This window comes from Panulirus ornatus, chromosome 57 (assembly GCF_036320965.1).
Source record: "Panulirus ornatus isolate Po-2019 chromosome 57, ASM3632096v1, whole genome shotgun sequence".
Taxonomy (NCBI): Eukaryota; Metazoa; Arthropoda; class Malacostraca; order Decapoda; family Palinuridae; genus Panulirus; species Panulirus ornatus.
Genome location: NC_092280.1, coordinates 20749469 through 20776380, shown reverse-complemented (window position 1 = coordinate 20776380; position 26912 = coordinate 20749469). Strand labels below are relative to the sequence as shown.

General features: G+C 39.0%; 1 protein-coding gene across 1 annotated transcript in view; it reads left to right on the top strand.

Moving 5' to 3' along the window:
* LOC139766235 (mitotic checkpoint serine/threonine-protein kinase BUB1-like) overlaps positions 1–26912 on the top strand; it is a 66785-nt gene that overhangs the window by 36292 nt on the left and 3581 nt on the right. The window contains exons 12-23 of the mRNA XM_071694575.1: positions 141–376; positions 2282–2512; positions 3796–3992; positions 5533–5706; positions 8818–8962; positions 11707–11826; positions 14639–14785; positions 18950–19099; positions 19837–19986; positions 21438–21640; positions 23238–23511; positions 26407–26579. Coding sequence (XP_071550676.1) covers positions 141–376; positions 2282–2512; positions 3796–3992; positions 5533–5706; positions 8818–8962; positions 11707–11826; positions 14639–14785; positions 18950–19099; positions 19837–19986; positions 21438–21640; positions 23238–23511; positions 26407–26579 — 2200 coding nt within the window. The remainder of the gene's footprint in view (positions 1–140; positions 377–2281; positions 2513–3795; positions 3993–5532; positions 5707–8817; positions 8963–11706; positions 11827–14638; positions 14786–18949; positions 19100–19836; positions 19987–21437; positions 21641–23237; positions 23512–26406; positions 26580–26912) is intronic.

Here is a 26912-nt window from a genome sequence, read left to right as displayed (position 1 = left end):
TCTTTAACTCTTAAATTCTGCTAAGCTTATGGTATTATGTGGATAATTGACCCTTGCAGACAGTTAATACATAGGTATATAACATGCCTGTATAAGAATGGAATGGTCACAATTATTAAGTGAATACTATTATTTTACAGCTGCCAATCGAACAAGCACAGACAACTCTAACCTTAGCACTAGCAACAGTTCACGTGGTCTCAACCTCACTGATCCCACTGTCAATACCAAATTGGCTATAAACATGATAAATGATATGATGTCTGCCAGCTTATTTAAAGAGGATTCACAGCAGGACACTGGTGGATCAATATTAGGGTCTGAGACAGTTTCTCAGCCTCTAGCAGAGGAGAATACACCTTTCACTATATTCCAGGTAATTTGTCATTTAAGTAATACCATGGTTTATTCTTGATATATGTTTATAAATAAATTTATCCATGATGTAAATTTCATATATATGTATGAAACAGTTCGAAAAACCTCAGAAGGGTCTGTGGGGCCTGATTGTGGATAGGGGGTTGTAATTTTTGTGCATTACACATGACCGCCAGATAATGATATGAGCAAATGATGCCTTTCTAAATCTGTTTCTGGCACTACCTCTCTAACTCAAAATGGTGAACAAGCATGAAAGAAAAGGAGTGTGTGATGTCCCCATGGTTGTTTAATTTGTTTATGGATGGGGAGGTTAGAAAGGTAGATGCAAGAGTTTTGGAGAGGGGGGGGAAGTATGCAGTCTGTTGGGGATGAGAGGGCTTGGGAAGGGAGTCTATTGTTGTTTGCTGGTGATAAAGCACTGGTGGATGGCTCAAGTGAGAAGCTGCAGAAGGTGGTGACTGAGTTTGGAAAAGTGTGTGAAAGGAGAAAGTTGACAGTAAATGTGAATAAGAGCAAGGTTATTAGGTTCAGTAGGGTTGAGGGACAAGTCAGTTGGGATTAAGTTTCATTGGAGAAAAATTGGAGGAAGTGAAGTGTTTTAGATATATGGGAGTGGACTTAACAGCGAATGGAACCATGGAAGCGGAAGTGAGTCGCAGGGTGAGGGAGGGGGCAAAGGTTCTGAGAGCAGTGAAGAATGCGTGGAAGGAAAGAATGTTTTCTCAGAGAGCAAAAATGGGTATGTTTGAAGAAATAGTACATGGTTGCGAGTTATGGGCTATAGATAGGGGTTTACAGAGGAAGGTAGATGTGTTGGAAATGAAATGTTTGAGGACAATATGTAATGTAAAGTGGTTTGATCAGGTAAGTAATGAAAGGGTAAGAGAGATGTGCAGAAATGAAAAGAGTGTGCTTGAGAGAGCAGAAGAGGGTGTGTTGAAATGGTTTTGGAAATATAGAGAGAATGAATAAGGAAAAGTTGACAAAGAGGATATATGTATCAGAAGTAGAGGGAGCAAGAAAAGGGAGAGCAAATTGGAGGTGGAAGGATGGAGTGAAAAAGATTTTGAGTGATGAGGGCCTGAACATACAGAAGGGTGAAAGGCGTGCAAGGAATAGAGTGAATTGGAACGATGTGGTATACGGAGGTCGATATGTTGTCAGTGGATTGAACCAGGGCATGTGAAGCATCTGGGGTAAACCATGGAAAGTTTTGTGGGGCCTGGATGTGGAAAGGGAGCTGTGATTTTGGCACATTACACATGATAGCTAGAGACTGAGTGTGAACAAATGTGGCTTTTGTTGTCTTTTCCTAGCACTACCTGGCACGTGTGTGTGTGTGTGTGTGTGTGTGTGTATGTATGTATGTGTGTGTGGTGTGGGGGGGTGCTATTTCATGTGTGGCAGAGTGGCGATGGAAATGGATGAAGGCAGCAAGTATGAATATGTACATGTGTATATATGTATATGTCTGTGTATGTACATGTGCGTGTGTGGGCATTTATGTATACATGTGTATGTGGGTGGGGTGGACCATTCTTTCGTCTGTTTCTGTGTGCTACCTCACAAATGCAGCAGAGAGTGACTAAGTATAATAGAATAAAATAGGAATGCTATATATATATATATTGATCATAAATGCATTGGGACAAAAAGGCTATATTAGAGGGGGTCAGAAACACAGAACTAGATTTTAGCCAGAAACCTTGATAGACCCAATATTACTGAATCATTGAAACAGGAAGTAGAAAGATTTAAATCAGTAATGATATTCAGACTGGAAGATAGCGAACTCTTACAGGCAGTAAAGATGAAAGGTATTGTGAGTGCAACTGAAAAAACTACAAGGACACGAAAGTTTAACTGTTGACTCTTTTATTCTCTGCTGCCATTGTTACAGGATTCAGAAGTACTGGAGCGTAATGAATTATATGTTGACGACCAAGACAAAAATCAACTTCCTAAGGATCTGATTCAAGAACAAAGGCATCAGCAAAACCCTGGTATCCTACAACCTTCTAAAGATATCCAAGTAATGCTTGTTGAAGATCGACAACCACAGAAAGATACAGAAGATAAAAATGAAGCATCAGTATATGGTGATATTGAAACCAAAGTAGATGATGACTTTGTAAGTAGATACCCCAGTGTGGTGATAGGAATAATTTTGTGCTTGTTCTACAAATGCTTACTCCAATATGTAGAATGTGTTAAAAATATGAGTCTGAAATCTCGGAACTCCCAAAATCTTTAGTCCAACGCCTACATGATTCCCACCATCTTGAATCATGATTTTTGAGAGTTAGCCACTTTGCTTTACTATGTTTTGTCATAGCCTTCACCACTTTACTTGTTTATTGAGTGCATGTTGGTAAGGCTCCTTTTTTTTTGAGCTATTTGTGTGATATTTGCTTTAATTATGCCCTTACAATGGGATCTGGATAAAGTCTGGGCGATAATGCTAGGTGTGGTATTGTGAAGAATAATAATGTCAACTTCCATTTTGCATAAAGCGGAAATCTTAGAATAGGTAGACTGACAGGAAATCTTGCAATAATATAAACTCAATCTTGTGATGTTGGTTACACAGCTAATGCAGTCTATATAATACTTTCCATAGTTTATCTCAGACATTTCACATGCCCTATTTCAGTCCATTGATGGCATATAGACCCAAATATACCACATTGTTCCAATCTACTCTATTCCATACACGCCTTTCACCCACCTGGAGGTTTAGGCCCTGACTGCTCAACGTCTTTTTCACTCTATGCTTCCATCTCCAGCTTGGTCTTCCTGTTCTCCTTGTTCCTTCCACTTCTGACTCATATATCCTCTTTTTCAACCTTTCCTCACTCATTATGTCCAAACCATTTCTACACACACCCTCTTCTGCACTCTCAACCTCACTTTTCATTTCCACACCTCTCTTACCCTTTCACTCTTCTCTCTTTCTATTCATACTTACGCTTTACACTCTAGATGAAAACTTCTCTGCTTCTAATTGCTTACCTCCCACACCATATATTCTTAAGACCTTCCACAAAGCATCTCTATCAACCATATCTTATGCTTTTACCAGAGCCATAAATGTCAAATACAAATCCATCTGTTATTCTACGTATTTCTCACGTACATATTTCAAAGCAAACACCTGATCCACACTCCCTCCACTATTCCTGAAACCACACTGTTCCTTCACAATCTGATGTTCTGTACATGCCTTCACCCTCTCGATCAATACCTGTGTATGCTGAAAATGATTTGTTATAACAATGATCCAGAGGTAATAAGCAATGAAGCAGATGAACTGCTTTCATATTATGTATTGGCCAGGTTTTTATTCCATGATCATATATCAATCATAGTACATATAATATGTCAGTAAATGATATAATATTATAACATTTACAGAATGAGGACTTTAGTGCTATTGTCCCCCTGGATTATGTAAATTCAGCAAACTTTACTATGAGGGTACCAAACAATCCAGAGGCTTTTGCAAAGATGGCAAATATGGTATCTACTCCAGGCCCTTGGTCACTTGGGCAAGTCCCTCAAGCCAAAGTCACTGGAGATGACTTCACAATGGCTGTCATGATAGGAAATAAGTAAGTTTCAGTTTCTTTTCATATATGGATATCATGTGGATGGGAAGAAAAGAGATGAAAGATTTAATATCTCTTTAGTATATCTGTATACAGGGAACTGTGGCATACTCTCTCTTTCTGAGGGTTGGCATAGCTTATCTAGGACATTTTCATGTGCCATAATTTCTACATACTGTGTGTCTGAGGTCCTTCTTTGTGAAAACTGGCATAAACCAGTCACTCAATATTCTCATTACTTTGTGTAGATTTTTTAACCATTATTCTTATTTTTCTATGTTAGCTGAGACAGCCCTAGTTAAGACCATCTCATTAGTGCTATTATCATATTTCTTATTATACTTGATCGCCGTTTCCCACATCAGTGAGGTAGCGCCAGGAAACATTAAGACCCATCCACTCATATTTCTTTCTCTCACATATGTACATGTCATGGCCTCCTCTTGTATGGTATCGATTCTCTCACAATTTGGGTAATGTATATTTAATAAATTGTGCAAATTAATATCTTATTTCAGTAGAATTACACCAGAAAAGAAGTATTTGACCTTTTTCTTCTGCATCTTGCATGGACTTATATAGCATAATTTTTTTTTATCAAAATCAAATCCACCAAAAAAGGTTTGATAATGAAAATAATGGTGTTTTTCAAAGGAAATAAACAAACCATAGCATGAATTACATTTGGTGATGAAAGGTGGCAGTGGTTGGATGAAGTGTGTGTGTGTGTGTGTGTGCATATGTGTATAGGGGGGTTTGCATATTACAGCCACACCCTCCTTCCTTCCTTCCTTCCTTGGTCCACCACCCCTATAAAAGATGGGTTTTGTGATTGGTTGTTATTTTGATTATCTCTTTCCTCTAATCTTATGTTCAGTATTTACATAATACATCTTGTACTATTATTGTTCTGTGGTGTAGTGGTTAGTATTGCTGAGTGTATAAGGGAAATTTCCTGTATTAGCTTGTCAGTGAGCAGTAAAATCAAAGGAGCTGATATACCAACAATACTCCATTTCATCATTACATATGGTAATATGGAAATTGAAAATATCATGTGACTCCAATTGGAAAAAAGTCATTAAGTAATGATACAAGATCAGAATCAGAGCAATACAAAAAGTACTAAAACAGACTTTAGAAACGTAAATTAGGATATGGAGTTCTACAGCTATAATGTAGATAACTGTTATGGAAGCTTGTTTAAAATGTACGAGGAATGATTAGGATCAAGGGTACATTCAATTACAAATAGGGAGGGGAAAAAGAGAGGAACATGGTTCAGTTGAAGGTTGGTACCTTCAGGTATGCAGTGGGAAGGAAGGTTAAGGAAAAGAAAAATAATGTTTTTCAATTTAAGGTGTCAAAAAGCAAAGGAGCCTAAGATATGGTGTAGAGATGTAGACAGCATAACAGCCAGCCAGCATAATGTGGACAAGATTGGAAATAACCTAATGTTATACACATAAAAAAGATTTATCTTTGTGCAAAAATGCAAATCAAGGATCCATTTCCATCAGCTCACTAAATATTTGTTCTTCAGTCACTTCCCGCTTATAGGGAAGGAGGTGCAGGAAACTGGGAAAAAAGATGAAGAGAAGGAAGAGGTTAGTGGGGATCTGATGCCTCCTCCGGCTGTTGAACCTCTTCCCATTACTCCAGGCCCTGCAACCAAGATAGGACTTTCCCCTATCATGGAAGCATCAAGGGAATACAGGTACAGTCAGTTTTTCTATATCAGAAATCAGGTTTCTTCAGCATTTTTCTTTAGTATCGAATGATGAATTGTCAAACCTACGATTTGTTTTTCATACAGCATACATAAATTTAAGAAGTACAATAATGTTCAAGAGTTGGGGTCCCACTAATGCAGACCTCCCTCCCTACACAGTACAAAAAGGTAATTACCTCACCTTCTAAGCAATCCTCAGTAACTTAAACTCCTCTTTTCCCCTATAACTTACTTCAGCTTCCATGGTTCTATCTGCTGTTAAGTCCTATCCCAGGTATATCTAAAGCAATCCACTTCCTCCAGGTCATCTCCATTTAGACTTACTCTCAAACTATCCTGTCTTATCTACCTACCTTACTTTTGTTCCTATTCATTCTCAATTTTCACATTTCCCAAATTCCATCACTAGCTTTTGGAGTTAATTTTGATAACTTATAAAATCATGCAGTCATTTCTAATGCTTCCAGTACATGGTCATCTATCAAGTTGTCCTATTTCCAACTCATACACTAGTGCCCTTTTTCATTTATCTTTTTTTTTTTTTTTTCATATTAAAGGTTAAATACCACTTATCTGAATTGTTGGGACCAGAAGTATTTTGGATTTTAGAATATTTGCATATTCATAATGAGAGATGCGGAAAACAGGATGGTATGGAAACAAATGTGTTAGAGCTGAGACAAAACAACGTTTCGACTGTTCAACGGTCTTCCTCAGGAGATACTGATTCCTGCATTCAGCATGACTGCTCCCAGCAAGTGATGGTCATCTGGTCGGACGCCTCAGCATGTCACTTTCTGATTGGATCACTTGTCCTTGCACGTCCATACGTTCACAGTGATCTCTGCTGCCTGATGTGACCAGCAGATGAACCTAGACCTTGTGTTAATGTTGTTCTTAATCCCTTCCTCTAGGGAAGCTCTCACACTATCACTAAACAGTCGATGCTAAGGCTACTACAGGCAAGTGACAAGCCATTTAGTGATAGTGTGAGAGCTCCTAGTGGAATGGATTAAGGACAATGTTAACACAAGGTCTAGATTCATGCGTTGATCACAAAAGGCAGCGGAGATTGCTGTGAACGAGTGGAGGCAGCAGGACAAGCGATCCAATGAGAGAGCGACATGCCAAGACGTTTGACTGGGTGACCATCACTTGCTGGGAAACACAGTCCCACTGTATACTGGAATCAGTATCTCCTGTGGAAGACTGTTCAACGGTCGAAATGTTGAGCTACGTCTCAGCTCTAACCCGTTTGTTTCCATACCATCCTGTTTTCCACATGATGGATAATAGATAATTAGATATATCGGGGATAGGACCCAAGTCTAAACACAAAATCCATTTATGTTTCATATACATCTTATACACATAGCCTGAAGGTAATATGTACAATATTTTTAATAATTTTGCGCAAGAAACAAAGTTTGTGTAACACTGAACCATCAGAAAGCTAAAGTGTCACAGCAGCCCATGTGGACAATCTGTGGTTGTTTGGCATCATCATTATTCCTGACTCTGAATTTATATGCAACTGATTAGCAATTATTTTCTTAGATTTATTCACACAGAGCAGAGAATAAGCAAAAAACAGTGAGTAATGCACATAGGTCTGGCGGTGACAATGGTTTGTAACAAACTGGTGCCAATAGAGCGTTAGAGCCCAGCATGGGCAAGTGAGGTCAGGGGTGTAATTTTCCACTTGGAGTGTCATGTTGCCACTCAAAAAGTTTGGGATTTTGGAGCATTTCGGATTTTTGGATTAGGGATGCTCATCCTGTATTTAGTTTATTAGGATATGGTGTACAGTGTTTTAGGATAAAGGAACTAAGAATGACCTCATTCAGTCACACCTGACCAGAGAGGAGCCCAAGTGGTACTTCTTGTATTCTCAATATTTTGGAGGGTGTACAAATCATGGAACCAATGACATATAAGGAAGGTAGTGGAGAGAAGAATGTGAAAGGCCCCAAGTGATATATGCACTAGATATTAAATTTGAGTATGCCACAGTCTGTGAGTTTAATAGGGCTTGGGAATGGAAGTTTATGAGATTCAAATTGAATGCCTAAGAGCTTTGTCAACTCTCATGAATATTTCTTCAAACCATTGTGCTTTTTAAAAGGAGATCCAGTTTTTTGGAGAGTAGGACAGGGAATAAGTGTAGCCTAGTTTTTCTTTATAAAAGTGCAGTTCTGACTCGACAAGGGAGTAAAATATTTGTGTAACAAAGATAACACTGACAATGTCAGATAGAGATTTAAAGTGTCCTTATGACTGAGGCTATTTTGTGCTAGTAAGCTCTACTAACGTTACTAGATTTAGTTGGGGAACTGAGTAAGATCTTTAAAACTGCCTGAGCCAAAAAAGAAAAAATAGAGGTCTTAAGAAGGCACAAAATTAGACATGAAAGCTGAGACAAGCTTGTCAACAAAACCTACAACTGCATTAAAGTTTTTTTTATTTTAAACTGAATTTATCTTTATCTCTGATGCCCATTTCCTACAGGAATTTCCTCAAGGAAATGGCCATGGCAAAAGTCTCCATTACTAGTGAACACTGGACTTTTAAAAAGAATTGAATTCTAAACAGTTCTTTAAGGGATGTAGGCATACAGAAACCATAGGGCATGACACGAAACTAAGAAGGAATGTGATTATTGATTAGACATAAAGAAGTACATAATGTTATGAGAGTGTTGGATGAATGTAATAAGATGACTGAGGACATGGTTAATGCAGACAGCATACAAAAGTTTGCAAAGTTGTAAAATAGTAGAGAAGATTTAAGAGTTGAGGCCTCACTAGAGTAAAACTCTAACCCTGTACAGTACAAGGTCATTATGAATGGGTAAATACATCCATTAACTTGCTTTCATGCATAATGTGCTGAAAATCAGACCCCTGTCCACAATCAGGCCCCATAGATCATTCTGTGATTTCCCTTGCCTGCTTCTTATGCCTTGTACAAGAGATGATCTTTTGTCAAGTGCTCACAGAGTATTGTAGTTTCATGCCATTAAAGAGTTTTCAACTCAGAATTAAGTGATTATCTCCCTGAATCTATCATTGAAAGTAAAAAAAAATCCAATTTTAGGTCATCATCCTCAAGTAGTTCTGGCTACTCAACATCCTCTACAACATTTGGTGGACATTCAGTTCATGGTTTTCCTCAACAAGGAGGAATACCCACAAGTAGCCACACATGTCGCTCACGTCATTATTCTAATACACAACCAGAGGTACGTGTTTGGTATAGCCTTGTTTGGTTCATAATCTAGTTTATTTCAGCATGTCCATTTTAGCCATTCAAACTATGTATGTATCTATCGAAATCTCTGATACCTGTTCCCTTTAGGAACTTCCTCAGTGGGGTGGCCATGGCAATAGAGTCTCCAGAACTAGTGAACCCCAATGCCAGTCTAGCGGTGTTTGCAAAGGCTCCTACCTCATGTTCCCACAGACTACTTTTACTAAATGTTTTTACCTACTACTTCTACCTAATTGTCCAACCTAAATGTTCCTACTCACCACTACTATCAGTTTTTCCTACCATTTTGCTAAAAGGCAGGGTTAGCACATAGCACTCACCACAGGAAATGCAGAGTTACAAAGAATGAGCTGTGTGAGTAAAGCATTGTTGAGTGCTGTCTGTGAGAGAGAGAGACATTTTGTATGTTTATGGACAGAATGCCAACAGTCTACGTGTAGGTGAGGCAGAAAGAAAAGACAGCTACCTCGGTCAAAGAAGTGCAACTTGACAACCAATGAAGAGCTGGCTCCCTATACAGCTGTCACTAACCCTCCTGATACCCACGCGGGTGGTACTGGTAATATACCTTCCTGGTTGTTGGCTGTCTACCAAGTAATACCTACATAATAATAAAAATTGGAGGTGGAAAGATGGAGTGAAAAAGATTTTGAGTGATCGGGGCCTGAACATGCAGGAGGGTGAAAGGCGTGCAAGGAATAGAGTGAATTGGGACGATGTGGTATACCGGGGTCGATGTGCTGTCAATGGATTGAACCAGGGCATGTGAAGCGTCTGGGGTAAACAATGGAAAGTTTTGTGCGGCCTGGATGTGGAAAGGGAGCTGTGGTTTCGGCGCATTATACATGACAGCCAGAGACCATGTGTGAATGAATGTGGCCTTTGTTGTCTTTTCCTAGCGCTACCTCGTGCACATGTGCGGGGAGGGGGTTGTCATTTCATGTATGGCGGGCAGGCGACGGGAATGAATAAGGGCAGACAGTATGAATTATGTACATGTGTATGTATGTATATGTCTGTGTGTGTACATATATGTATATGTTGAGATGTATATACATGTGTATATGGGTGGGTTGGGCCATTCTTTCGTCTGTTTCCTTGAGCTACCTCGCTAATGCGGGAGACAGCGACAAAGTATGATAAATAATAATAAAAATGTGTGGAAGGCGAAAACATTATCTTGGAAAGCAAAAATGGGTATGCTTGAAGGAATAGTAGTTCCAACAATGTTGTATGGTTGCGAGGCGTGGGCTACGTATAGAGTTGTGCGGAGGAGGGTGGATGTGTTGGAAATGAGATGTTTGAGGACAATATGTGGTGTGAGGTGGTTTGATCCGAGTAAGTAATGAAAGGGTAAGAGAGATGTGTCGTAATAAAAAAGAGTGTGGTTGAGAGAGCAGAAGAGGGTGTTTTGAAATGGTATGGTCACATGGAGAGAATGAGTGAGGCAAGATTGACAAAGAGGATATATGTGGCAGAGGTGGAGGGAACGAGAAGTGGGAGACCAAATTGGAGGAGGAGAGATGGAGTGAAAAAGATTTTGAGCGATCAGGGGCCTCAACATGCAGGAGGTTGAAAGGCGTGCAAGGAATAGAGTGAATTGGAACGAGGTGGTATACCGGGGTCGACGTGCTGTCAATGGATTGAACCAGGGCATGTGAAGTGTCTGGGGTAAACCATGGATAGTTTTGTGGGGCCTAGATGTGGAAAGGAAGCTGTGGTTTCAGTGCATTATACATGACAGCTAGAGACTGAGTGTGAACGAATGTGGCCTTGTTGTCTTTTCCTAGCACTACCCTGCGTGAATGCAGGGGGAGGGGGTTGTCATTTCATGTGTGGAGAGGTGGCGATGGGAATGAATAAAGGCAGCAGGTATGAATTATGTACATGTGTATATATGTATATGTCTGGGTATGTATATATATTTGTACATTGAAATGTATAGGTATGTATATGTGCATGTGTGGACGTGTATGTATATACATGTATATGAGGGTGGGTTGGGCCATTCTTTCGTCTGTTTCCTCTTGCTAACTCGCTGATGCAGGAGACAGCGACAAAGTGTAATAAATAATATATTATTTTATTTATTTTATTTATTTATTTTGCTTTGTCGTTGTCTCCCGCGTTTGCGAGGTAGGCAAGGAAACAGACAAAAGAAATGGCCCAACCCACCCCCATACACATGTATATACATACACGTCCACACACACAAATATACATACCTATACATCTCAATGTACACATATATATACACACACAGACACATACATATATACCCATGCACACAATTCACACTGTCTGCCTTTATTCATTCCCATTGCCTCCTCGCCACACATGGAATAGCATCCCCCTCCCCCCTCATGTGTGTGAGGTAGCGCTAGGAAAAGACAACAAAGGCCCCATTCGTTCGCACTCAGTCTCTAGCTGTCATGCAATAATGCCCGAAACCACAGCTCCCTTTCCACATCCAGGCCCCACAGAACTTTCCAAATAATATATATAAATAATAGTAATAATAATGATACATTTTTTTCTTTTTTTTAGACCTTACTATTTTTATGCCTTATGTAGCATCACCAGTATGTAAACATTGCCCTCAATAGCACAAATCCACTTTCTAGCTCTCATGCATAATGTAATATTCTAATTGTAATGTGACTGGATAGGTTTGATTTAGAGAAAAAAAAATGTTTGTCTTTCTCTTTTTTGCAGTCTTCCCTCGAAATAGGAGCCTCTGTACAGACAGAAGATTTCATGAAATCAGGATATTTAGGTGACAAGTCCAGAGGTGAAAGTTTGACAGATTCAAGACCTTGCTATGCTATATCACAGGTATGTTTAGTTGTCATTCATAATTGAAAGATATTTACCACTGGTAATGTAGGTTTGTTGCATCAGTGCTAATATAGCCTCCCCTCTTTTTAAATGGGATGTGGCCCTGGAAAGTGGCATCCATACTGAAATTTTTAAAATGAATGATGATTTCAGCAGGAAAATGATGTATTTCATACACCCTAAACCCAGACTCCAGTTCTTCAAAACACGAAATTTAAAAAGCATGTGACATTGAAGCTATTCATGATATACAGTAAAAACTTATGTAAGAAGTAATATTCAACAATGCAAGCTTTAGATTTCCATTCATAAACCTGATCATTTATAGGGTAACTGGTGATAGTACCAACTGGAATTCTTGTGGTAATGGTAGATCTGAAATCTCAGGGTGTTCATCAACCATGTATCAAACCATCTTTAGAGTCTGTCAAGGTCTTCTTATAACTTGATGCAATCGTCCCCACTTTTCACTTCCCAAATGACCTTTTGCATCATCTATATATATGTATATATACAGATAGGGTTGTAAAGAGAAGGGTGGATGTGTTGGAAATGAAATGTTTGAGGACAGTATGTGGTGTGAGGTGGTTTGATTGAGTAAGTAATGAAAGGGTAAGAGAGATGTGTGGAAATAAAGTGTGTAGTTGAAAGAGCAGAAGAGGGTGTGTTGAAATGGTTTGGACATATGCAGAGAGTGAGTGAGGAAAGATTGACAAAGATGATATATGTGTCAGAGGTGAAGGGAACAAGAAGAAGCAGGGGACCAGATTGGAAGTGGAAGGATGGAGTGAAAAAGATTTTGATTGATCAGGGCTTGAACATACAGGAGGGTTAGAGGAATAAAGTGAATAGGAACAATGTGGTATACTGCAATCAACATGCTGTCAATGGACTGAACCAGGGCATGTGAAGCATCTGGGGTAAACCATGGAAAGGTCTGTGGGGCCTCAACATGGACAGGGAGCTGTCGTTTCAGTGCATTACACATGACAGCTAGAGACTGAGTGTGAATGAATGTGGTCTTTGTCTGTTTTCCTGGCACAACCTTGCTAAAGCTGAGGGTAGCGATGCTGTTTCCTGATATACTTTATTGCCATTTCCTGCGTCAGGGAGGTAGCACCAGGAATCAGATGAAGAATGGCTAATCCACTCATATATATATCTATATACATATATATACACAACTACATATTTATGCTTGCTTGCCTTCATCCATTCCTGGTGCTACCCCGTCCCACAGGAAACAGCATCGCTACCCCCGACTTATATTCACACGAGTTCATACATTCTGGCATGTCATTTACATAAACCATGACGAGTAATGTTCCCAAAACATAACCTCATAGCCCTGCTGCTGAAGGTGATCTCATCCTATTCTGAGAAGGCTCCTTTGACATGCATCCTTTGTATGCTCACTTTGTGCTATTTTTCCTGTCTTGTGATCCAGCTTCTTAATCAGCTTCCCATGCAGTACAGTGTCAAATGCCTTCTGGCAGTACAATTAATTAAATTCCACAAAGCCTTCTCTTTTATCAAATACAGAGCTCATTCTCATAGAAATTCAAGAGGTTCAATATGCATGATTTTAGCCTCAAACCTTGTTTCTTACTAAGGTAATTTTTCCTTTGCAGGAAGTTATTCATCTACATTCTGATTATCTTTTCCAGTACCTTATAGTTTAAATTTATGAGGAAGACTGGTCACAGTGTAGTTCAGTGCTTCTTACCAGTATCTATTTATAGTTGTAACTTCTAATTTCTGCCCCTTGGCTTCATAAAACTTTTCAACATGTTGCTGATTTTACAAGTTTTCCATTAAAGTTTGAAGAGAGGACAAAATAACTCTGGTAATCATACTATGGACAAGGAGAATATATATGTGTCTGAAGTGGAGGGGACAAGGAGAAGGGGAAGAGCAAACTGGAACTGGAAGGTCTTAGTGCAAAACATTTTGAGTGGTCAAGGCCTGAACATGCAGGAGAGTGAAAGGCATGCACAGGATAGAGTGAACTGAAATGACATGGTATACAGGGGTCAACTGGCTGCCAGTGGACTGAATCAGGGCATGTGAAGCAGCCAGGGGAAACCATGGAAAGGTCTGTGGGACCTGGTTGTGGATAGGGGGATGTGGTTTTGGTGCATTGCACATGACAGTTAGAGAATGGCTATGAGAAATTTGTGGCCTTTCTTTGTCTGTTCATGGCACTACATCATTAATGCGGAAAGTGGTAAACAAGTATATAAAAAACACTCACTCTTGTTAATTGTATTGGATTTTGATCCTGCAGGTTAAGATATCTCATTTCATTAAATCTCTGCTCAAAGCATGGTTGGAATTCTATTTTATCTGTATTTCTTCCAATACTTGTCCTAGACTTTAGTTTTAAATCTCTAGCTTTCTGAAATTTTTCTGGATATTTCACTAATGCTCAACTAATGCTTGAAGATGCTGAATTATATGTTGGAGCATTCATGCATGTAGATGCCTCAAACTTTACCAATATAGCTTCTCTTTCTTTTGTGTGTGTGTGTGTGTGTGTATGTGGACTTTTTTACATTTGTTGAGTTTATCTGTTATTCTGTCTTTATCAGAAATTTGAAGCTGAAGCTAAAACGTACATGTGTGGTTGTGTACAAGTTTAAGCATCAACCTGTGGTTTCTGATCACTAATCTGGTCCAATTATGCTGGTTATCAGTCATGCTTGCTGAGATTACAATGATTTTGTAAGGTGTGTTACAAGCATTCATGATGATTTGGGGATATTTTACCATCACCTTAAGGTTCTTTTTTATGTGTGAATATTTGCAGAATGTTCTCAAAGAAGGAAACAAGGATGACCTTACATTTGATCCCCAACAAGCTGCAGCCCTTTTGATGGAAACTGATGATCTGAATCCTTCATTAGCTGCATCTCTTAGGCTGGATGGAAGAGAAACAAATAAGCTCATTTCAAAGGTGAGCGTAATTCCACTTCATTGCCACTTTGCCTTTCTCCAGCAACATCTTCAATAATATTCAAAGAGGTCTTGCTTGTGTGTCTGTACATATCCTCGGCACATATGGTGAAATCTTATCAAGACCATGATCCTTGTATGGGTCAAGACCTTTTAGTATTCTGTTAATGGCTTTCCAATATAAAGTATCTTGGTGTTTACTAAAGCCTCTTCCCCATTCTCTCTCACTATTGATGGGGTTATAGTATCTTGCATTGTGAAAACATTTTCTATCTATCTATATCTCTGACACCTGTTTCCAACTGTAACTCCCTCAAGGGGATAGCTACAGCAAGAGTCTCCATAACTACTAAACTCGTGCCACTTCGTAGCCTTTAGTGCTTCACTCGTAACAGGCCACTGGCATAGGGCAACTCTGGCGTAGTGTTTGCAGAGGCTCCTGTCTAATGTTCCTACTTGGTACTCGCCTTATGAAAATACTTTTAAAATTGTTATTCAGACCCTCACTGATCCTACACCATCCTCAACAATTTTTCTCTAAATATCTTATCCTGATTAACTTATGATTTTATGGAAAAGTTTTGGATCTTCACCCATTTCACAATATTCTTTTGAAATTTTCCATGTTTGTCCTTTCTTATCTGCCTATACTCATAACTTGCTTAAGCTGACTGGTTGGAGTGTTTTCTGTACCTATACCACTGCACATCTTGTAGTACCCTTGGTTTTTGACATCTCTGATGAAACCATCCTTTCCTCTTTCCTCTGTATTTGAGGCTAGAGGTACCTATGTTCTCACTCCATCATTGTAAATTTCACTGAACCTTTCACCACAATAACCTTGGTTCCTGGCTCTTGAACTCCATTTTCCCAATCTATGTTACCAGAGAAATTGTTTTGTTCTGTGTAGTTTCCATGATTACATAACCTAAATTCTTATCTCATCTCTGCTCTTTAACTTCCTCTTCTCCATACAATGAAACTTTAGCAATGCATATTCACTTTTTTCCAAGTGGTGTATCATAGGGGATATTTTCAGTATCCATGCTGGTGTATGTGAAGATAAGATCCAGATATGAAGGTAAATCAGTCCCTCTTATCCTAATGTTTTCCCTGATGTGATGGTTCAGGAAACTTTCCCATACACACTTAAAAAAATTGTCTCTCCATGATTTCCTGTCACCATGAGAATCCAAATCATGCCAGTGTGTCTCCTTGTAATTGAAATTCCCTGGTTCATTATCAATACTTAATCTTCTCTCAAAAGTGCATGTTTAACTACTAAATGTATCATCCTTATTGTCCCTCCATTGTTGTCATTGTATATTTGTTCTGGATCATTCAAATTCACCAACATCACTCTGCTTTTCTTTCACACAATTACTCTTCCCATTATGTATTGTCTAAATGAGCCATCTAATGCCATTTACTGAAACTTAAAGTTATCTTTTATTAGGAGAGACAAACTTCCTTCTCCCTTGTCTTCCCTTTTTCTCCTTACTATTACATACCCTTCTGGACAGAAAAGGTGAGATCTCTTTCGTAAGCTTTGTTTACATAACTCCAACAATATCAGGGGCATCTTCTCATACATAATACTTACATTTTAGCACTTTACCATAAACTAATAATACTTCAGGATTTGCATACAGTTATTTCATTAACATTACCATTGCCTTATATTCCTGGCCTCTCTGCAGCACTGATGGTGGTGGTCTGCCCTCTTTCCTCATTTATTGTCTTCTGTTTTTTCCTTCTGACAGTATTTTTTGCTTTTTTCCCCATCTTTTCCCTTGGCCTATCATGCTTAATGAATACTCTACCGAATTCCAGAATGTTTTTAAGTTTCTAAGCCAGTCTTAGTAAGCCCCCAGGATAGATGACTCCAAATTAAATGTAACCATACTTGGTTATTCCTTTATGTGTTGATTATAACCAACCATTTGTATTTCCCTTATCTTTTAATTCTGTTGACTAGGTAACCCTTTGCTGATTATTTCTTCCTTTCCTCTTTACTTGGAGAATAATCTTCATCTGGTCAAAAAAATAATCAAAGATTTACTTGATGCTAATCTCATGGCTGATAAAATAACCTTTCTAGTTTAGGTGCACCCCTCTTCCAGCTAAGTCTATCAGTTTTGGTTCATCAACTTCTTTGCCTCTGGCTTCCTCCATGTCTCCCTTTTTGATACCAAGCATTGATCCTTTATGCCCTGCACTATTTTTTTTTAGATTCTAATCTACTGGATAATAAATTTTGCTAATTATTGTTCCTTACAATACCAATTATCCTATCTACAGCTTTGCTCAATGTGCTGGACATCTCTTTCAGTGTCCTCATGCACTTGTCTCACTGCATCAGTCAACATGCTTTGAGTCTGTTACACCCAAAACTGCACCTTCTTGCCCACTCTTTTCAGTAATTTCTGTTCTCAGTGTTATGGGCATTTCCCTTTGTTCAACAGCCTCAAGGACGATTGGAATGGCCCCTTCTAAGATCTGCTCTTTAGTCATTCTCCTTTCATTTTTTATGATTACATGCTTTATCATAATCCCTCTCAACGGATGCCAATCTGTGCTCATTCTAATTTTATATCTCTCACATCATAGCACCTTCCATGATCTTTAAATTGATTTTTTTCAATTTCTTCACAACTTAATTTTTTTATTTCAACCATCTCCAAACTTTTGTTCTTTAGTGACACATATTTCATCCTTTCCTCTTGTGAATCGTGTAACAATTCTCTTGTCAAAATCCATTTCTAGTTCATATCAAACTGAACAATTTTAGCATATGATAGTCAAATATAACTTGACTGTCTTTAGGGGGTCTGCTGTCTGGACTGAACTGGACCAATTATCTCACTTTCTTTAGTTGTCCTCATATTCTTTTTGTACAGACAAAATAAAGGTCTCAAAACTACCACCTTGTAATAGTAAGAATAATGGTGATATAGTTACTTGACACTCGAATAGGATTCATCCAGGCAATATTTTTGAATAGACTGTTGTTAATGTGAAATCTGATCATATATCTTTTACCATGTAAAATTTTACTTGCAGTGACACTTCTTTGCATCAGCTCTTAATATATTTGCTCACTCCTCCTGTGTCAGCCACTCACACTATTTGTTGTCTGGATATCCATTATATGCACAGTATTCTAAACAATTGCTTTTCTGAGGGTGGCAACACTTTGGGCACTCGATTTGAAAACTGATGTCTTCCTGCCATTACTGAAATCCTTACAAATTGCACAGTAAGACTTGATATCCAGTATTTATATCATTCAGGGTCCCCTTCACACTTTGCTGCCCTCTTCTTCCATAGTCTTACATAATAGGCCTGCTGAAAAGATGACCATCCAAAAAAATAAATAAGCTTCACCGAGTTCGGCGAGCATCTCACTATACCTCTGCTTATATATTTGTGTGTGTGTTGTGCATCACTTATAAGGAAGGAGTGCAAGTGAGTGGGAGTTCCAGAAGAGAAAGTGGCAGGAGGTCAGTAAGAAGGAGCAGGGGTGAAAAAGATGGCAAATGAGAGTTTGGGTCAGCGAGTATCATCAAATGTCAGAGAAAATAAGAAAATGTTTTTGAAGGAGGTTAACAGTGTGAGGAAAAATCAAAAGGAATGTGATGTGAGGTTTGACTAAGAAATGATACGGTAAGAGAAAGGTGTGTTAGTAAGTGGAGTATGTGCGAGAAAGAAGTGCATGCAGAAATGGTTTTGACATATGGAGAAATTGAGTGAGAAGAGGTTGATAGAGAGGATAAGTGTCAAAAGTGGAGGGGACAAGGAAAAGGGGAGACCAAATTAGAGATGCAAGGATGGGATAGAGTTAGCTGAAGCAATTTTGTATCGAGGAGATGATTTGCTGTCGATGGACTAAACCAGTGCACATGAAGGAGTTAGGAAAAACCATGCAAAGGTCTCTAAGGCGTGATGGGGGCTGTGGTTTTGTTGCATTATACATGACAGGTAGAGAGTGGATGTGAGCAAATGAAGCTTTTTCTTACAGCTACTTTCTTAAAATGGGAAATGGCAAACATGTATGAAAGAAAAAACTTAAAAAATTTCCTTTTCAAATACATATTGATGACTTTGAATATGAGATTGCTGTCACATTGGATGTAACATACAGCTAAATTTCAATGCCTTTCAGCTTGGTAAACCAGACCCTGGACAGAGAATTAATCCATTTGCTGAAGATGTAATAGAAAGTGTCTTGTCAAGGTTAGAGGAACCCCTTGAGGTACGAGGTGGATTTGTGGCAGTCCAAAGCAAGCTACCCAAAGTGAAACCCAACTGTCAGGTAAATTGTTTCTCACTGACTGTCTTTATATAGTTTATATATGCCTGTGTTTTTAATTACATGTTTTGTATATTAGGAGAAAAATTCAAACCTTTGGAACCCAGTCTTTAAAACTCTTGTTTTTGTCATAAACATTTTCAGGAGTGACATTTACCACTTCTACATTTAGTGCTCTCTCTCTCTCTCTCTCTCTCTCTCTTCTCTCTCTCTCTCTCTCTCTCTCTCTCTCTCTCTCTGAGGCTCCATTCATGGACAAAAGTCCACCTCAAAGCTAGACCTTAAATGAAATACAGAGAGAAACATGAAGCAGAAAAAGAAAAGACAAGGGAAAGTATTCATGACTTTTTGAGGATGCGAAAAACCTGTCTTTTGAAATGTGCCAGGTCATAGGTATTGGAAAAAATATGAAAAGGTAGAGTTCCAAAGCTTCAACTTGTAGGGAAAGAAACAGGTATCAAAACAGCCCACCATAGAGCCGCCGATGGCCACACAATAATCATGTGGCGCAGGAGCTTGTTGAGTATTGCTTGGTCTGGCTAGTGGTGGGAGTACACAAGCAGCCAGCTCTCAGGAGCATAAACCAAAGTAATACCTACAGAAGAGGGAAAGTGAACCAACATTGCAGCATAAAGCAAGGGGGTAAAGTTTAGTTTTTAAGGAGAAATGGAACAGACGAGCAATGCAGCATATTTGTGAATCATGTTTAATTTGTGCTGTGTAATCTTTTATTCTCCTAGGTTGCTCTAGGAAGTGAGTTGTTCCATGTTCGTCGTATCCGTGGAGAGGGAGCGTATGCAAAAGCATTTCAGGCATCAACAATGGATCCAATGAATGTCACCATAATGCCCAGTGAAGAGGAGAATGATGAAGATGATGATGAGAAACAGGTAATGAGTATGGGGAAAAAGAGTCATCACTAACTAAATCCACATCCTAAGAAATGAGACCTCTTTCTAAATTCTTTCTTTCTTCTGTCATACTTGTTCACTGTTTCCCATGTTATGTTATTGAGGTAGCACCAGGAACAGAGGAATAAAAGACGTCAGATGCTCACATCCATTCTCTAGCTGTCATTTGAAATGCACCAAAACCTCAGCCCCTACCCACAACCACGCTCCACAGACTTTTCTGTGATTTTCACTGGCTGCTTAAAATATCCTGGTTCAAACCATTGCCAGTATGTTGCCCCCTGTAAGCCACATTGTTACAATTCACTCTATCCTGTGCATGCCTTTCACCCTCCTGCATGTTCAGGCTTAAGTGCTCAAAGCTTTCACATCTTCAGTTCAGTCTCCGCCTTCTCCTTGTTCCCCCCACTTCTGAGATTTATATCCTTTATGTCACCCTTTCCTCACTCATTCTCTCCACTGTTGGCATTCTATCACAAACATAAAATCTCTCTCTGTCACACAGAGCTCTTCACTACACTTAAGTCTCACAGCTCATTCTTCATGACTAGATTTTCCTGTGGTGGGCTCTATATGCTAGCCCTGCATTTTAGCAAAATGGTTGGAGTAATAGATACAGTAGTAGGTAAGAACATTTAGGTAGAAGCAGTAGGTAGGAACATTAAGTGGATGCATTAAGTACAAGTAGTCACCACGAACGTTAGGTAGGAGCCTCTACAAACACTGCACTAGACTTGCCCTCTGCCAGTGGCCCTGTTAAGGTTGAGCCACTGAAGAAGTGGCCCTGGAGTTCACTAAGTTATGGAGACTCTATGGCCATGGCGAACCCCTTGAGGGAGTTCCAGAAAGGACCAAGCATCAGAGATATAGATAGATAGACAGAAAGATAGATTCTCTTCATAAGTCTAAACCATTTTACCACACCCTCTTCATTTCTTGTTACTACAACTCTCTTTTAACCTACCAATTCTTACCATATCGTATTCAATGACGTCATATACTTACCAGAAACTTAATTTGCTCTTGCATACATTCTCATCTACAGCCCATTCCTTGCATCCATAGAACACTGTTGGGGCTACAATACTTTCAATCATATTCCTGTTTCATAAGCACCCATTTTGCATAGTCTGTCACTCAAACCATAACCCTATTATCCTTTCAACACTGTTTTGCTTAAAATCAAAATTTTGCAATTTCTTTCTTTAAACATAACACTTCATGGTTACAAACACATGTATTTAGACTCCCCAGCCTTATGTTTCAAAGCTACAATTTTTGTTCAGCTCTTTGCTCTGTTCCTGCTTTCAGGTGGACATAGTATGTGGGAGTTAGCTATTATGACACAAACAAGGTATGAGGATGGTTGTCTTTCTCTTCTGTTTCCAAAGACAATGATTGGTAATGAATAAAAAATTCATTGTTTTTAGATGATCCTGAAGATGCAAAAGCCAGCATGCCCTTGGGAATTTTACATCTGCCATGAGCTAAGACAGCGTCTCAAGAAATCTGACAAGTCATCTAGCATTCTGGACTCTGTCATGAGGATTAACAGGGGATACTTTTTCTCCAATGGCTCAATACTTGTAAACCAGTATCATAAATATGGTACTCTGCTGGATGTTGTTAACAGGTAAGTGAATTTTTTTATTATCATTATTTACTGGGTGAAATGATCTAAAAACTGATGACTAGAATGCAGGAAGAAAGGGGTTTAAGAACTGCAAAAACACTGGAAAACTATATAAATATGTTAGATACAAAGATATTCTAATTACAGGGCTTTACATGTTGATTTTAAGGGAGAAAAGATATGACTATTTTACATAGATTAGGATCTATGGTATATCAAAAGCTGCACAGCTTTAGAGAACAAGCAGCAGAACTACTGAGTTGCATGATCACCAACAAAACAGACAAATACACAAGAGAGACCAGCAGCAACTGATGAATAAATTTTAGAGGATAGAACATATAAACTACCTTAAAGGCTGAAAGAACAGGGATTATATATAGCTAAGAAAAAAGAGAAATCTGTAAAATAATCTACGTATGGCAACAAACTGAAGGTTTGAAGAAAAATGTACTGAAACTGAAAGCCTCTCTACAAGGAAGAAACAAAGACATTATGTCCCTAAGAGAACCACAGAGATGCAGCACAAAAATGAAACAAAGAAAGGCTAATATTTTATTAACAGAAATTATATAACAGCACTGAACAAAGAAGAGTGGAATGAGGGTATGAACAAATACTGATAAGAATATGAAAACCATAGGACAAATCAAAACAAGCAAACATGATGTAATGAGAATTGGAACAATTACCAGCCATATTATGATTTCTAAAGAAACCATCCAACCAAAAGGTCTCTTTCTTAATTAGGACACCAAATAAGAAAAGTCCAAGCAGATGGAACTGAAACAGCAGTGAAAACACTTCTCTTGTACCTGTCAGCACTGCTTTCCTAAGTATATTTTTTCATAATTGTTTGCCATTTCCCATGTTAGTGGTGTAGCTTCATGAACAGTTGTCATATATACTGCACCAAAACCATAGCTCCCTATCCACAACCAAGCTCCACAGACCTTCCTATGGCTACCCTACGTTGCTTCATATTCATTGGTTCAGTCCATTGCCCCCACATCACTGTCTCTTGCATGCCTTACACTCTCTTGCATGTTCATACCCCAAGCCTTCTAAAAATCTTTCACTCTATCTTTCCATCTTCTCCTTGGTTCCCCTTTTCCTTGATCCTTCCACCTCTGACATGTATACTTTCTAAGTTATCCTTTCCTTACTCGTCCTAGCCATATTTCCAAACCATTTCAGCACATCATCTCCCTGATACATGCTTCCTATTCATTATTTCCTTTGTTTTCTTTACTTTTGGTTGGCAGTTTCATACACAGTATATATCATATGGTTTTCCTTGCTAATATCTTATAGGTAGATCAGGGTACTTAGGATGGATTGTGCTTAGGCTACTTTACTGAAGTTACAGGAATTTTCTTCTGTTTTTACTCGCAGAACTGTTCTTTAGAGGCACTGTCTTCCCTAGATCATTCTGTCACCTGTTTTGCATATATCAACATAAAAGATTCCCAACAGTGCTTGAAACATTTACTAACAAGAGGTAGATTGAAGAACGGCATATTCTAATCCTAGTTTTTTAAGTATTCATCATTTCCCTCACTATAAACATGTGATTCATTAGATACTTTTTGTTTAGGTACAAAGCTGTGGGCCAAACCATGCCTGAAGAAATTGTGCTGTACTTCATGGTGGAAGTATTATCAATCTTAGAAGCATTGCACTCCTGTAGTATCATACATGCTGATGTAAAGCCTGACAATTTCCTCATACGAGATATTCCCAACTTCAACAAAACTAGCAGCAACCCTGCAGAAATTTTTTCAAATTGTCCAGTCTCCCTAAAAATTATTGACTTTGGAAGAAGTATTGACATGAAGATGTTTCCTGAAGGAACAACTTTTACTGAAAAGGTAAGTAAATGGTTAGATCTTAAAAGGTCATACATTCAGGAGTAATACTGAAAGTAGAACACTGTATCAAAGCTAATATTATTAACATTCAGAAGTCTTTATTTTTTAAGATATCTGCATAGATTGATGCTTTTTTTTACCCAAAGACAAGAGAGAGAATGAAAAAGACCTGAAAAAGCATGTCCCCAGACATCTCAGAATTCTACAAAAATTTCCTCTTGTTCGTACCACAACATGCATGCTTATATTTCTGTGAGAGGTTTCATGTTACACAAAACCTTTATAAAGACTCCTGCAGCCTTAAGCTCTATGTGTGTGGATGTAACCAAGATAAGAAAGGTGAAATAGGTAGTATGTCTGAGGAAAAAACCTGGATGTGCTGACTATGAGTCAAATGAAGCTGAAGGGTAAAGGGGAAGAGTGGTTTGGGAATGTCTTGGGAGTAAGTAAAGTCAGGTGAGAGGCGAGAGGAGAAGAGCTAAGGAAGGAGTAGCATTACCACTGAAGCAGGAATTGTAAGAAAGTAAATTCTAGATTGATTGATGCCAGTGAAACTGGAAGTGGATGGAGAGAGATGGGTGATTATTGGTGCTTATGCACCTGGTCATGAGAAGAAAATGTTTTGGGAGCAGCTGAGTGAGTGTGTTAGCAGCTTTGAAGCATGACACCATGTTATAGTGATGGACGATTTAAATGCGAAGGTGGGTAATATGGCAGTTGAGGATATAATATGTGTACATGAGGTATTCAGTGGTGTGAATGGAAAGGTGAAGAGCTTGTAGATTTGTGTGCTGAAAAAAGACTGGTGACTGGGAATACCTGGTTTAAAAAGTAAGATATAGCTAGGTATACATATGTGAGTAGGAGAGATGGTCAAAGGGCATTATTGAATTATGTGTTAATTGATAGGGGTGTAAAAGAGAGATTTTTGGATGTCAGTGTGCTGAGAGGGACATCTGACCACTATCTTGTGGAGGCGAAGGTGAAGATTTGTAGAGGCTTTCAAAAAAAGAATCGAGAATGTTGGGGAGAAGAAGAGAGTGGTTAGAGAAAGTGAGCTTGGAAAGGAGACATGTGGGAGGAAGTACCAGGAGAGAATGAGTGTAGAATAGCAAATGGTAATAGCAAATGATGTGAGGGGAGTGGGTGAGGAATGGGATGTATTTAGGGAAGCAGTGATGGCTTGTGCAAAAGATGCATACGTTATGAGAAAGGTGGGAGGAAGGCAGATTAGAAAGGGTAGTGAGATGAGATGAACTAAAGTTGTCAGTGAAAGAGAAAAGAGAAGTATTTGGATGATACTTGCAAGGAAGGAGTGCAAATGACTGGGAGATGTATAAAAGAGTGTGGCAAGAGGTAAAAAGAGGGCAAATGAGTTGGTGTGTGAGAGTATCATTAAACTTTAAGGAAAATAAAAAGATGTTTTGGCAGGAGGTAAAGAATGTGCACAAGACAAGAAAACAAATGGACACATTCGTGAAGGAGGCAAGTGGGGAAGTAGTAACAGGTGGTGATGAAGTGAAAAGGAGATGGAGTGAGTATTTTGAAGGTTTGTTGAATGTGTTTGATGACAGAGTGGCAGATGTAGGGTGTTTTGGTTGGGGTGGTGAGCGAAGTGAGAGGGTCAGGAAAAATGGATTGGTTAAGAGAGAAGAGGTAGTGAAAACTTTTCAGAAGATTAAATCTGGCAAGGTGGTGGGTCTGGATGGTATTGCAGTTGATTGGTTGGTATGGATATTGAGAGCATGTATGGATCATGATGAAGTGCCTGAGGATAGAGGAATGCATGCATAGTGCCACTGTACAAAGGCAAAGGAGGCAAAGGGATAAAGGTGAGTGTTCAAACTACACAGGCACAAGTTTGTTGAGTATTTCTGGGAAATTATATGGGAGGGTATTAATTGAGAGGGTGAAGGCATGTACAGAGCACCAGATTGGGGAAGAGCAGTGTGGATCAGGTGTTTGCTTTGAAGAATGTATGTGAGAAATACTCAGAAAAACTGATGGGTTTGTTTGTAGCATTTATGGATCTGGAGAAGGCATATGATGGGGTTGATGGAGATGCTTTGTGGAAGGTGTTAAGAGTGTATGGTTTGGGAGGTAAGTTGCTAGAAGCAGTGAAAAGTTTTTACCAAGGATGTAAGGCATGTGTACGAGTAGGAAGAGAGGAGAGTGATTGGTTCCACGTGAAGGTCAGTCTATGGCAGGGGTGTGTGATGTCTTCATGGTTGATTAATTTGTTTATGGATGGGGTGGTTAGGGAGGTAAATGCAAGAGTCTTGGAGAGAGGGGCAAGTATGCAGTCTGTTGGGGATGAGAGGGCTTGGGAAGTGCCAGTTGTTGTTCGCCGATGATACAGCTCTCTCCAGGTGTTGTGGGAGTGTTTGATAGAGTGTAATGAGAGTAAATTCTAGATTGATGTGGGCAAAGCAAAGTGGATGGCAAGAGATGTGATTATTGGTGCTTATGCACCTGGTCATGAAAAGAAAGATCATGAGAGGCAAGTGTTTTGAGTGCAGCCGAGTGAGAGTGTCAGCAGTTTTGGTGCACTAGACTGGGTATCAGCAATGGATGATATGAATGCGAAAGTTAGTAATGTGGCAGTTGAGGGTATAATTGGTAAATCTTCTGTATGGCTTTTTAGTCACAGAAAATCAACTTGTCCTATTTATTTGAAAGCAGTTGTGCATGTTCCTCTTTAAAAGTATAAAAAATACAAGAAATGCAACAAACAAAATACTACAGTGATCAGCACAGCAAACATTTTATGCTGAATATTGTCTTTCATTCAGATTACTCTGGTGATTTTGTAGACGATTCAGAGGAACAGAAAAATATGGAGGATTATCAAGAAAGCAGTAAATAATAACAAAATTAATAGTATACACTTAACAGGTGACAACACAAGGATTTACATGTTGTGAGATGAGAGATGGACAGCCATGGACATATCAGACAGATCTGTATGGAGCTGCAGCCATAGCATACTGTTGCTTATTTGGATCGTACATGGACGTCAAGAAGACTATTGATGGCAAGTGGGAAATAAAGGGTGCCACATTTCAGAGGTAAATTGTTTAGAGTAATTTTCTAATATTTCATCATTTTCTGTGATTTTTAAAACAAACATTGATTCAGCATAAGACTCCTCACATCCAAGATGAAACTCCACATGAAAGATGCTAAATACCTACTTATCAGTTGTCGTACTCTCACCCAACAATGACAAGCACTCAACATTACTGCACTTCCTGACCTCTGGTCCCACCTGGTGGATGTAGCCAACTTCCTAAGCTTTGTGGTGGCCCCTATGGAAGGAGACCATGGGGCAGTAAGGTACGGTAAGGTAATGGCATCAAAAGCAAACACAAAGAAATACTCGACTAACTTTAAGAACACAA